This window comes from Onychomys torridus, chromosome 3 (genome assembly GCF_903995425.1).
Source record: "Onychomys torridus chromosome 3, mOncTor1.1, whole genome shotgun sequence".
Lineage (NCBI taxonomy): Eukaryota > Metazoa > Chordata > Mammalia > Rodentia > Cricetidae > Onychomys > Onychomys torridus.
In genome coordinates, this window is record NC_050445.1 from 135,449,518 (window position 1) to 135,462,521 (window position 13,004).

Consider the following 13,004-nt stretch of genomic DNA (forward strand, 5'->3'; position numbering starts at 1 on the left):
AGAAGCTTGGTACTCGCAGCCCCCCCCCCCCGTGCCTCCCCCCCTCCTCGGCAGCACCAGGCCCCGCTTTCACTCACTCCAGATGTGTCTGTTCTAAATCCATACAATGGAGTCAGAATTCTCCGCGTTTCTTGGCCATTTCCTGTTCTTCACTCCCCAGCGCTCCTTGGAGGTCTGTACTCATCATGAGCGTTAGAAGTTCTATAAACTGGTGTCTGCTGTTCGGCAAATGCGAGACAAATCATCAAGAGCATTAAAGTCATTCCTTTATGTCTGTATCATTTGGGACTGTGCCTAATGAAACTGCTTTGGCCTGGCATGATGGCACACTTGAAAGGCTGAGACAGGACTTCCAAGCCAGCACTGGTTATGGTGAGACCCTGCCTCAAAAGAGAAAAAAGTTGGCTCCACAGGTAAAGGTGCTTGCCACCAAGCTTGATACCCTGAGTTCCATCCCTGGCACCCACCTGGAAGGAGAGACTGATCTCAACACACATCAATACATAGAATAAATGGAACCCTGTTTGGGGCTAGGTGGGGTCAGTGATAGAGCACTTTCCTAGCGCACACGCTCCCTCAGCAAAGCCGCAAAAACTTGGGGTTGGAGATGTCTGAAGAGCGTTTACTGCTCTTGCAGAGGACCCAGGTTCAGTACTGAGCACCCACAGGGCAGCTCACAATCACCTATAACTCCAGTCCCAGGGGATCCACTGCCCCCTTTTGGCCTCTTCAGGCACCAGACATGTACACAGTGCACACACATAGGTGCAGGCAAAATACTCATGCACAAAAGTCTTTCAAGAAACCCGGCGTTGGTGGCACACGCCTTTAATCCCAGCACTCGGGAGGCAGAGCCAGGCGGATCTCCGTGAGTTCGAGGCCAGCCTGGGCAACAGAGTGAGATCCAGGAAAGGCGCAAAGCTACACAGAGAAACCCCATCTGGGAGGGGGAAGGAGTCAATACTCTATTTGCAAGAAGAGCCTCCCACTGACAGAAGCCATTGTCCCCATGTTCTGCTTTCTTAGTTCTTTGGCCATCTAGACAGTAGCAGGGGAGGCTCAGTGAGTAGAAAGCATCAATAAGCATGTGAGCAGACTTCACATGGGGCGTGTAACCAAAATTGGTACTTCAGTGCATCCCCGGGCAAGCTCCTGACTGCTGAGGTGGCTCTGACCTCTTCTATCTTGAGCCTAATCAAGAAAAGAGGTCTGGGAACTAAACAAGGAAGGAATAAGGGACAATTAGATGGCGACCTGGGCATCGCCTGATACAATGTTTCAGTCCAGAGCTTCTTTCCTGTGCCACCTGGGAAGGCTTAGTGCAGTCCGGAAGTCATGCTTCCCGCTGGGTTCCAGCTGGCTTCCGAGATGGGGAGGAAGATGGGTTTGCTTAGCTTTTACTTACTTAGAAAATGAAACAGGCTGGAGAGATGGCTCAGCAGTTAAGAGCACTGACTGCTCTTCCAGAGGACCCAGGTTCAATTCCCAGCACCCACATGGCAGCTCACAGCTGTCTGTAACTCCAGTTCCAGTGGACCTGACACCCTCATGCAGGCAAAACACCAATGCACATAAATTTTTTAAAAAAGGAAAATTTTTTTAAAAAATTAAAAAAAGAAACAGGTAAGGGCTGGGGCTGCGGCTCAGTGATAGATGGCTCGCTCAGCCTGAGGCCCTGAGTATCCTCCCCAGCACCAGAAAGACCTGAAAATACAATAGGGAATAAGGGCCAGGCAGTGATGGCTCACACCTTTAGTCCCAGCACTTGGGAGGTAGAGGCAGGTGGATCCCTATGTAGACTAGGCCAGCCTGGGCTACATAGTGAGTTCCAGGACAGCTAGAGCTGTTACACAGAGAAACCCTGTCTTGAAAAAAACAAAACAAAACAAAACAAAACAAAAATTAGGGAATAAAGAAGAGGATGGTATCCTTAGTGTGCAGCGGACAGTTGTGATTCCAGAGTGTTTAGACTCCCGTTCTAAGTACTCGGAAGAACAGGGCTTGCCCTACATTGGCACCTCCTGAGAAAATCTGCTCACCAGGGGCTGCCAGACACCAGGAGCTCCAGCAGTGCAGGAGAGCCACAGCCACAGCGCTCTCTGGTGCAGTCATTACAGGGCTGGCTCTGAACCCCACAAGTCAGATGTGTTGACAGAAAGTTCCTTACAAAGAGCATCCCCGCCCCACTGCTCACCAGCTGAGCACCTTTAGATAGCACATCTTTCCTAGGCTTCAGGTTGCCATCTCTAAAATGGGCACAGCAGTAGCTCCTCTCTCACAGTGGTCTGTAAGGGATGGGCGAAGTTCACAGAGCAGGCTCTGAGGTCTCCCCACCCAGGAAGTGCTGAAAACATGTTATAACCTCCATGGGGCCCCTCTGTGGCTCTCCACCACACTGCCACCTCTCCCAACAAGCCCAGCCTGTGCCTCTGACCTGATTGTGGGGTCGAGCAGCTTGTGAATCCTGAGGCATTGCTTAGCTTCCTTTCCTGCCGTTCACTGACCTCTCCCCCTGGTGTTTGCTTTCTGAGATTAGTGTGAGGAGTGGCACACACTGGCTGAGTGGTACAGCATTGTGGAAAAGCAGCCACAGGACAGCGTGCTGTAACACACCCTTCCTCAAGCTATGGGAGGAGCTGGCAGGGTTGCATGCTCCTGGCTTTCCACATCACCTCATTCCCAAGTGGCTCCCAGGACCACCTCCTTGTTCCTGCTCTTTACCCGCTCTCCACATGTGGTCTCCTGGCACCTGGTCCCATTCCAGCCCTGTCCATTTGTGTAATGAAGGTGGGTGGTCACCCTGTGGAGCCAGCCTTTGTCTGGTAGTGGAGCTTGACACCCTCTGTTTCATTGCTTACGGATGAGGGACGAGTAGAGGTCTTGTCCCGTCTGCCCTGTCCACTCTTCACCTGGATGGTGATTCCTAGAGAATTAATCACCCTTGGGTTATGGGCATCTTAGTAGGAGCTGGTATCCAGATTCTCCATCTCAGACTGGAGAGGGAGGCACCGGAACCTTGGCCTGAGGCGGGTGTGACCACACCTTGGCACAGAACCCTGTTGTTTGACCTTATTCTCGTCTTCTATGAGGCCTGCTCAGAAAGCGAAAATCAGTTCCGCTTTCAGCTACAGTTGAGCTTTACCACAGGAAGAGTTGACCCCACTGAGCAGCTGACATCTGAAGGCTCCTGTGGAGTGAGGGTCTGAGAGGTGACAGACTCAGGTTTAAAGTAGCTTCCTTGCTGCCTGTAGGTAGTCTTCACAGCCACTTCTCCCCCAGTGCTTCAGGAAAAGGAGCAGAAGTCACCTCACTGGTGACCCTGTCGAGGACATGAGCTGGTGTGCACCAAGGCCTGATGGTTGTTGTGAGGATATGCTCTTGCCTCTTAGGGTCAGATGACCCCAGCCATGTCCAGGAAATGAGCTGGTGTGCACCAAGGCCTGGTGCCCCGGGGTGTGATTTTGTCCTCTTCCTTGGCACCAGTACTGAAGCATCTTTTAACCTGTGGTGGCCTCCCTGTCCCCACACTGAACCAGTCATCCAGAGCTCTCCTCCAGCTTTCCCAGGTGTCTCTGAGGAGCTCCAGCTCACCAAAGCCAACAGGCACCACTGGCTCACCTGAAAGATGTGTCTAAAAGTGTGTAACAGGCCTGGCCAGACTTAGGAAGAAATGAGAAGGTGCCCTTACGTTGACCTGGAAATATTTTCTGTATACATCTTGGCCTGTGAGATTTGTCACAGGCTCAAGAAAGAACCATTTTGATATGTGTCACCTCCTTATTCTTTTTAGAAATATTATTTTATTTATTTGTGTGTTTATTTTGTGAGGGGTGGGAGAGGATGTGCATGTGCCATGGTATGCCTGTGCAAGCCAGAGAACACCTGGTGGGACAGTCGTCTCTCCATCGTGTGGCTCCGGGAAGTGAACTCAAGTTGCCTGGCTTAGTGGCAAATGTCTTTACCCTCGGAGCCATCTTGCTAGTCCACCTCATTTCATTCTTGCGTTGTTGTTTTTGTGTGTGTGAGGTTTTGTTTTTTTTCATGACGAGGTTTCTCTGTGTAGCCCTGGCTGTCCTGAAACTCGCTTTGTAGACTGGGCTGGCCTTGAACTCACAGAGATCTGCCTGCTTCTGCCTCCTGGGTGCCGGGATCAAAGGCGTGTGCCACATTCATCCATCTAGCTCTCATTTCATTTTTCTGGTGTTCCTTCAAAGTGGCTACCATAACTCTCCTCTCTCTCTCTCTCTCTCTCTCTCTCTTTCTCTCTCTGTGTGTGTGTCTGTATAACACATGTGTACCTGGTGCTTGAGGAGGCCAGAAGAGGGCATCAGATCCCCTGGGATTAGAATTGTCCCCTGACAGGTGGTTATGAGCCCCCCTGTTGCTGGGAATCGAACCCAGGTCTTCTAGAAGAACAGCCAGTGCTCTTAACTTTGAGCCTCCTTTCCGGCCTGTTCTGAGACAGCATCTTGCTCTGTACTCCTGACTGGCCTTGAACACTCCCCTCCTGCCTTACCTCAGTGCTAGGATGCAGGCCTGCCCGGCCACACCCCGCTTCTAACTGCTGCTTTAGAAATGCCGAAGTAGTTCCAGGAGGGAATAGGATTACTCACAGCCACAGTTAGGAAGAGGGGGAGCCCGGGCTCCTTGCTGTCCAGGGTCCTGCTGGTGACAACACAGTGTGATCTGAATAATACTGGCTCCCTCCTCACTGAGAAAAATTAGTAGGACTTAAGTGTTTTTAAGATTCTATTTTTATTTTTAATTATGGATGTGTGTATTTGTATATATGTTTGTGCACATGAAAGCAATGCCCAAGGAGGCCAGAAAAGGGTGCAAATAGCCTAGGCCTGGAGTTATAGACAGCTTTGAACTGCCCTCTATGAGTGCTGGGAACCAAACTCTTTTTTTTGGGGGGGGGAGGTTGAGACAGGGTTTCTCTGTGTAGCTTTGCACCTTTCCTGGATCTCGCTCTGTAGACCAGGCTGGCCTCGAACTCACAGAGATCTGCCTGCCTCTGCCTCCCAAGTATAGTAGGAATCTTAACAAGTCTTATTAATAAGATCAAACCCGAGGCCAGTTATTGGGGTGACTGCTGGAAGATCAGAGAAGCAGAACAAGTCACATTTTCCTCACCTCGCTAGTTCCTCAGCTGGTCTTGTTTCCTCAGATTGCAAGCTTCTGAGTCCTCATCCAAATGGATCTCAGCTGAGCTGTGCTGCTCCAAAGCCTGAATGCTTATCCAGCCAAATGCTTAACTTAGTTCCTGGTCCTCAGGCCTTATATACCTTTCTGCTATCACTCCCTGGGATCAAAGCCTGGATTTCTGGGATTAAAGGCATGGGTCACCATGCCTAGCTGTTTCTAAAGTGGCCTTGAACTCAGAGATCCAGAGGTATTTCTGCCTCTGAAATGCTAGGATTAAAGGTGTGTGCTACCACTGCCTATTCTCATGTTTTATATTGTGGCCGTCCTGCTCTCTGACCCCAGATAAGTTTATTTCGGGAAACACACAATATTTCGGGAACACAATACCACCACACCCAAGTGTGCCACCACCGCTCAGCAGGGAACCAAACTCTTAAGGAGCAGTGTGCTATCCTGACCACTGAGCCGTCCCTCCAGCCCTACACCTTCCTTTGGGAGAGAACCCCCATGGTCTGCCTGAGACTCAATAGTCTCCTTCCTGGTTTTTGTTGTTGTTGTTTTGTTTTTGTTTTTGTTTTTTGCCAGAGCTGAGGACCGAACCCAGGGCCTTGCGCTTGCTAGGCAAACGCTCTACCACTGAGCTAAATCCCCAACCCAAAAACTGCTTTCTTTTGGGGCACATTCTTGTAGTCCCAGCTACTTTGGGGACCAATGCTGAAGGATTCCTAGAACCTCGGTCTTTGAAACCAATCTGAGCAGCATAGTAAGAGCCTGTCTTGCCCAGGCAGTGGTGGTGGCAGCGGCGGCAGCGCATGCCTTTAATCCCAGCACCGTGGAGGCAGAGCAGATCTCTGTGAGTTCGAGGCTAGCCTGGTCACAAAGCTAGTTCCAGGATAGCCAAAGCTAAACAGTGAACCCCTGTCTGGGGGGCGGGGGGAGGAGCTTGTCTCAAATAAGCAGATTCATCTCTCTGCCTTCCGTCTGCCCTGGTAAGCCGCTCCCAGAGTGAAGAAAGGCAGCACAAGTGGGAAATTCCTCTGTGAACAACAGAAGGTCAGGTTAGACACCCTCAGGCCCTGGCCACAGTACACTACCCCTCCAAATCACACACCAGATATGAAGGTGTGCCCATAACAGCAACACCAACCTATAAAATGATGGTAAATGTCACAGTGACATTTAAGAATTCAGTGAGGAAATCAGGACAGGAATGATCTTAAACCACACAGGAAGCTTGTCACAAGTCTCAAGTTTTTATTTTCAGAACAGAGTCTGGTTTTATTTTTAAAAAGAGGGGGGAAATGTGATAAATGCTAGCGAGGTGCCGCTTCTCAGTTCCTTCTGGGCTCGAATTCCCAGCTCTGTGCCCCACACACCAGGGCCCAGTTCCCAGCATGTTTAACAGAATAGTCTTGGTTAGACGTAGCTGTGCATACCTGTTTCCTTGGGAAGCCGAACTGAGAGGGCTACCTGAGCCCCAAGATTCTAGTACAGCCGTGGGAACATAGTGAGGCACTCTTCTCAAAGAAAATTTTCAAAGGTGGGGTACAGTCTTTAGAGTGAACAGTCTTTGGATGGAATAAGACTTTGTGTTGGAGATGCAGCTCAGAAGGCTGACCAGCGTTTGTCCAGCATGCTTGAGGCCCTGGGTCTAATCCTCAGCATTGCAAAGTAATTAACTCATTTTTAAAACCAGGTACCATTTAGAACTCGGGTAATAGGCCCTTCCCTTCCATGTTCAAATGCTAGGAGCAGGCAGGGCTAAATTCTGAGCCCAGGCTTCTTTTCCATGATCCATTCTTCTGGCACAAGCCTCAGGACAGTGTACTATTCTGGTCATGACACCTTGGGGACATCTCTAGTCTGATCCCTATCTACAGATACCCTAGAAAGCAGGGGGCGGGGCTTAAGGGTCATGTGCAAATGGGACTGGGGAATTAGTGAAAAGACCCAAAATAAATACATCAGAAGGAAGGGACCAGCCCCCTGAGCACAGAGTACTCACAGAAGACATGTTGAAGAGGGGGATGCTGGAGATGTGCTGGGCCCTCAGCTAGGCCCTCAGCAGTCCTGGCCTCTGTCACCAGCGGCCATGGCATCACGTCTCTGGATGTACTTGGGAAATGGCAGCCTTCCGTCCTAAATCCAGTGGCCGTCTCTCAGCAGCAGACCGCTGTCACACAGTAGAGGGATGGCTATCCAAACAGAAAGAGGGTGGGTTGGGGCCAGCCAGAGCCGGCCATGGCTCAGACATAATTTCTTTTCACAGTCATTGAAATTAGTTAGCAAGAAACACAGCGAACCTGGAGAACCAATACAGAACAGTGGGAGCAGCTCCAGCCCTATCCAGGCTCAGGCTGTGAGTCCAGTCAGAAGAGGAGTCCTCCAGGGCAAGCAGTAAAGGCAGGTGTACTGTGAAAAGCAGCCAGCCAGCACTGGTGGAGGGCAAGGGACCAGGAGCAAAGAATGCATGGACTGTAAACATCCTCCACATGGCCCACTCTGAGAGCTGGGCAGGCCAACAAGTACGCGAGCCGAGCTCAGCTGCTCATGTTTTCATCCCATGGATATCCTCACCCCACAGCCCCGGGCAGTTGAGAAAGAGGGGCCCTGTTTGGCCCTTGGTTCTCAGAGGTCCTAGTAGAGCCAAAGGGGATGAGGGAATTGGGCCTGGCTGCTGAGTTAGTAGTCAATGACTTGGCACTTTGGGCCTGCCCCTGTGCTGTGGGCCTTAGAGGAGGTCAGCATCAATGGGCCCTGCAATGCCTGTCCCCCAACCTAGTTGGCAAGCCTCCCTTCAGCTCTCCCAAGGCCAGACGCAGGGCAGAAGCAGAGCTGTCCTCAAGTCCACCCTGGATAGCTCCTCTTATGTCTGCCTCTAATGGCAGCATTAGCCCGGAGATTTCAGGCTCCAAGCTCAAAGAATACCGCCCTAGAAAGGTGACTGAGGCCTAGAAAGTGAAAATGACATGGCATTCAAATCTAGAAAATAACAGGCAGAGCTGGGCGGTGGTGGCGCATGCCTTTAATCCCAGCACTCGGGAGGCAGAGCCAGGCAGATCTCTGTGAGTTCCAGGCCAGCCTGGTCTACAGAGCGAGATCCAGGAAAGGTGCAAAGCTACAGAGAGAAATCCTATTTAGAAAAACCAAAAAAGAAAAGAAAAGAACAGGCAGATCATGTCTTCTGGCCCCTTGTCTAGGTTCATTACACCACATAAAACTCCCAAAACAGAAGAAGAAAGGGGAACCAAAATTCTTAAGGTCCTCCCCTAATCCCATTGTAGGCCTTGCTCACTATGCCTTCTGACCTTTGACTGCCCTCAGCATACTTACCCTGCCTTAGAGACTCCAAGAGTGACATCCTTGTCAAGAGTAAAGTAGCTAACCCTGACTTCCCTTGAGGGACAATCCTAAGGAGAGCCTCGTCAAGAGGACCCTGTGGGGGAAGGCTGGGCAGGAGGCTCCCACAGCATGCCCTCTCCCTGAGGAGACCTGAAGCAGATGAGAGAAGAAAGGTTGCCACACTCTCTGCTCTATGCCGAGAGGAGCAGATGGCACCCCGAGAGTCCCTAAGAGGCCTCACCTCACACACATTCAGACCCACTAAAGCAGCTGCTCGGAACCCAGCTCCAACTCAGCCAGTGCCAACAAGGAAGGGTAAGTATTCTGGAGCATAAGGAGGAACCAAAAGAGAGCAAGCCAATGGCTGATACTCCACAGACCCTGTAATATCTGGTACCAAACCCCAAAGGGATCCAGTGGCCATGCTGAATGCAACTTCTGAGTGTTTTTTTTGTCTTGTCTTTTGTTTTTTCGAGCAGCATCAGTGTGTGATGCAATGAAAGTTGAAAGCACAGAGGTAGAAATACACACTCACCCAAGAAAGGGTGTTGTTTGGTCCTTACAGCAGAGACCTCCTTCTCCCCAAGCTGAGAACAGAGGGGCAGGAGTGAGGACGACCCTGGGTGAGCTTCTCCCTTGGAGTACAGCAACTGAGCAACTCCTGGGGATCCCGGTCATAAATTCAGGCAGGAAAGGATGGTGGTGGCATGTGTGGTGGCGACAAGGCCTCCCTAAGATCTCCTTCCACTGCAAGGGGCATGGGACAGACACCCAGAAAAAATACCACACACACACACACACACACACACACACACACACACACTCACACTCCAGCTATCACAGCCTACCACCCCTGCCTGATCCCCCTTTCCTTCACTCCCCCACAGGATGCAGGCAGGAAAAGCAGATGGCACATTTATCCAGTCCCTTGTATGTCAGGACAGGCAAGACTATGGAGAAGGACCATGGTGAACATGGACCCTCCCCCTCACAACATATTGCTGGTCTCCCTCTAAGTAGTCTCTACCCGTGGGGTGCAGAAGAAGTCACTGGCCTTTAGCCTTTATCAACAGTTACCTCTTCTAAACACAGCCAAGGGGCCCAGAAACTCTCAGGCCAAAGAGCCCCTGCCCTTCACCTTTGTCAATTCTGAGAGGCCACAGCTAGAGTGTTGACATAGCCATGAGGGCCCCCTTCATTTTCCAAGTGGCCCCGCTGGGAGCCTCCCTGAGGTGGCGGTGGTGGAGGTGGTGGTGGGGCCGAGGGAGGAGCACCAGAGCTGCTTCTGGCCCGACTTGGGGAAACCCAGTTCCCTCGGTCCCAGCAGCCCTCCAAGGCCTCCAGGCCACGGCAGCCAAGGAAAAAGAGGTTCTTGAGCATGAAGATGGACAGCGGCTGTTGGTAGCTCACAACCAGGAGGCTGCGCAGCGCCAGCAAGGGCACGTCCACCAGGCAGCCTCCCAGCAAGCGCAAAAGGCGGCTGCAGCTTCCGGGCCCCGAGGCCTGGCCCCAGGACGGAGCTGCTGCGGTGGTGGTGTTCAGCTCGTACAGCCAGAGCACTGGAGAGGCAAGCGTGAGGAAGTAGACGGCGATGAGCAGGTAGCGCAGGTGCGCGGGAAGCGGCACGCGGCCGTCCAGCATCAGCTCCACCAGCGTGAAGCTATCCAGCAGGTCCAGACACGTGCCCAGGAAGCAGCCCGCGGCGCGATGCTGCTGTGGCTGCAGGAGCAGGGGACCGGCCGAGCCCGGGGGCGCGCCCGCCTCGCTGATGGCACGCACCAGGCTGTAGAGCAGCGGCACGGACAGCGCCATGGTGAGGCGGAAGCCCGTGGTGCCAAAGGGCGCTCGCAGCTCGATGAGGTCCAGGATAGACGTGCCCAGGATGAGCACAACCTTGGGAGTGAAGGCGATGGAGTAGATGAGCCAGGCCAGGTACGCAAAGGCGAACTCGCCTGCCGCCCCGGCCGGCCCCGGCCCGGCCCCCGAGCCTCCCGAGCCTCCTCGGCCCCCGCGAGCCTTGGCCCCCGCGGACGCCCCAGCCGGTAGGTGCAGAGGCGGCGCCGAGTGGTGGTGGAGCTGATGGTGGTTGTGCGTGCTGCTGGCTGGACCGCCCCGACGGCCCCGGCTGTTCTTGGCGAAGAAGATGGCCCAGCCCACCACCACCACCAGGTCAGTGGCGATCCAAGAGCACCAGTACAGGTCGGTGACGGCGATGAGGTATAGGTCCAGCAGACCGCCCTGAGCCAGCAGCAGCACCACAGACAGCGCCTGGTAGCCCCAGTGGCATCCGGGACTTGGCGAGCATCCGTGGCGCCGACCCCTGCGGCCGGGCCGGGTGGGGCGGCCGCAGCAGCAGCAGCAGCAAGAGCAGCAGGAGGCGCCGCTTCCCGTCCCGGTGCCGCCTGAGCCCGCCGCCGAGCGGCTCCCGGGCCCCCCGACGGCCCCGGTGGCGGCGCCCGCGCCGAAGTCCGCGGCGGTCATGCTGCAGGAGGAGGTGGGCGTGGAAGTGGAGGAGGCGGGGGCGGGCGCGGCGGCGGAGGCGGGGGCGCCCCCCTGAACCGGGGGCCCCGGGAGCGCGGCGGCGGCGGCGGCGGGCACCAGTGGCTTGCTGATGCTAATGCTCTCGTCGTCGTCCTCTCGCTCCGCGCCTGTGCTGCTGCTCGGGGAGCCGCCGCCCCCGCCGCGTCTGCCGCCGCCCCCCCCCGCGGCTGGTGCTGGTGCTGGTGCTGCTGTCGCCCGAGCCTCTCCGGCCGCGGGAGGAGCCCCCCCGGAGGAAGAGGGGCTGCAGCCGGGCGGCGGCGGGGGGCGGCGGGAAGGAGGCGGGCGCGGAGGAGAGCGCGCGAGGGTGGCCCAGCGCCGGGTGCATTGTCCTCGGAGGGGCTCCCGGGGCTGCTGGGCCGCTCTCTCCCCGCCACCCTCGGGCTGACGAGGCGGCAGTGGGGGGAACCGGGGCCAGCCGCTTGCCGCCTCCTCTCCAGCTGCTGGAACTCGCACCCGGGTCGGGCGGCAGCGAGATCCGGACTGGAGCGGCCGGACTGGGCGAGTGGAGCCGCGGGTGGCTGGCGGGTGGCTGGGAGGTTTAGGGGGTGTGGGGGCTGCGAGAGGGGAGCAGGGGAGCCGAGCGGACCGCCGGGACTGGAGAGGCGGGGGCGGAGGCGGGGAACGAGCCCAGCAGGCAGGAGAAGGAGCTGGCAGCGGGGAAACCAGGACTGGATTCAAAGGGGGAGAGGAGGCGAGAACAGAGGAGGAGAAAGCCTGGCTGGCTGGATCAGCAGGAAGGAAAGGAGGGAGAACAGAGCCGCCGGAGTAGAGCTGAGAGCGCGGCGGGACTGGCCGGACCTAAGTTTCCTGAAGTGGCTAGCTCGGTAACCTGAACTGCTAGGTGGCCTTGGGCTCAGTGTAGACCACACCTTCGTGCCTCCGAGCACCTTGTTCATTTCTGCCCCTAGTCTGCACAGTGTCTACAGGAGGAAGCGCGGGCGGGCCGACTTTCTGCTCTGTGCGCCACCAGCGACCCTGCATCTCCTCCCCTTAACGCCCTGAGAACTCGATGGAAGTGGTTAAAAAGTGAAAATAAAAATGAACCAGAAGGGGACCGGGATGACGTGTCTCGATTGATAGAGCGATCTTGCCTTGCATGCGTTAAGTCCTGGGTTCTACCCCCAGCACCAAAATAAATGAATGAATGAATCGATGAATACCCAAACTCTATTATTCGGAAAGAGCAGTCCCAAACAAATACTATGTATGAACACATCCAACACTGTGTCCTCTCTCCCTGGTGAGATCTCAATTTCCAGTCAATGGAAAAGCTCCCTGAATGTCATTGCTGAGAAGAGAGCCTAGGAAAGGAGGCTGCACCTGTCTAGCTCTGGAGTTGGGGAAGGCAAGGGCCAAGGCATGAAGTGGCTCTGGATGCTGCCAGGGGTGGAGGAGGTTCGGAGAGCAGCCTTTGCTTATTAGCTAGGCTTGTCTTTAGTATTCTCAAAGATTTTTACCTAGCATGCATGAAGTGCTGGGTTCCTCTCTAAAACCCCATAAAACTAGACATGGTGGCCCACATCTGTGATTCCAGGTCTGAGGGGGTAGAGCAGAAGAGTCAGGAGGAGTTCAAGGTCATCTTCAACTACATAGCAAGTTTGAGGCCATCTTGGGCTACACAAGACCCTGCCACAAAAACAAACAAACAAACAAACAAGTTAAAGCCCGAGTTGAAATAACAAGAAACTATGTTTAGCAAAGCAGGAAAAAGGATCTTTAGAGGTATAGAAGTCTGCATACAATTAGACTCCAGCTAGGCCTGGCGCATCGGGCCAGCTCCTCCAAAAGCCACGCAGGAAGCTGAAACAAGAGCATTCTGAGTTCAAGGCCAGCCTGGACAGTTCCATGGGCTGAGTCTGCCCGGGGCTGGACCCCCAGGTAGGAGCCCTGCAAGTGTTACTTTTAAAGGTAGAGGAGAAGAAAACACTACTATATCATTTGGGGCTCAAGAAGGTTCCACTCACCGGGCGGTG

The 13,004-nt window shown here is 54.3% G+C and overlaps 1 protein-coding gene across 1 annotated transcript; it reads right to left on the reverse strand.

Annotated features, from left to right (window-relative positions):
- Positions 1 to 8,267: 8,267 nt before the first annotated feature.
- Tmem121b (transmembrane protein 121B) lies at positions 8,268 to 11,647 on the reverse strand. The gene is given in 2 exon segments (XM_036181343.1): positions 8,268 to 11,193; positions 11,195 to 11,647. Coding segments are annotated over 2 exon segments (1,722 nt in total). The 5' UTR covers positions 11,357 to 11,647; the 3' UTR covers positions 8,268 to 9,633.
- Positions 11,648 to 13,004: the final 1,357 nt, after the last annotated feature.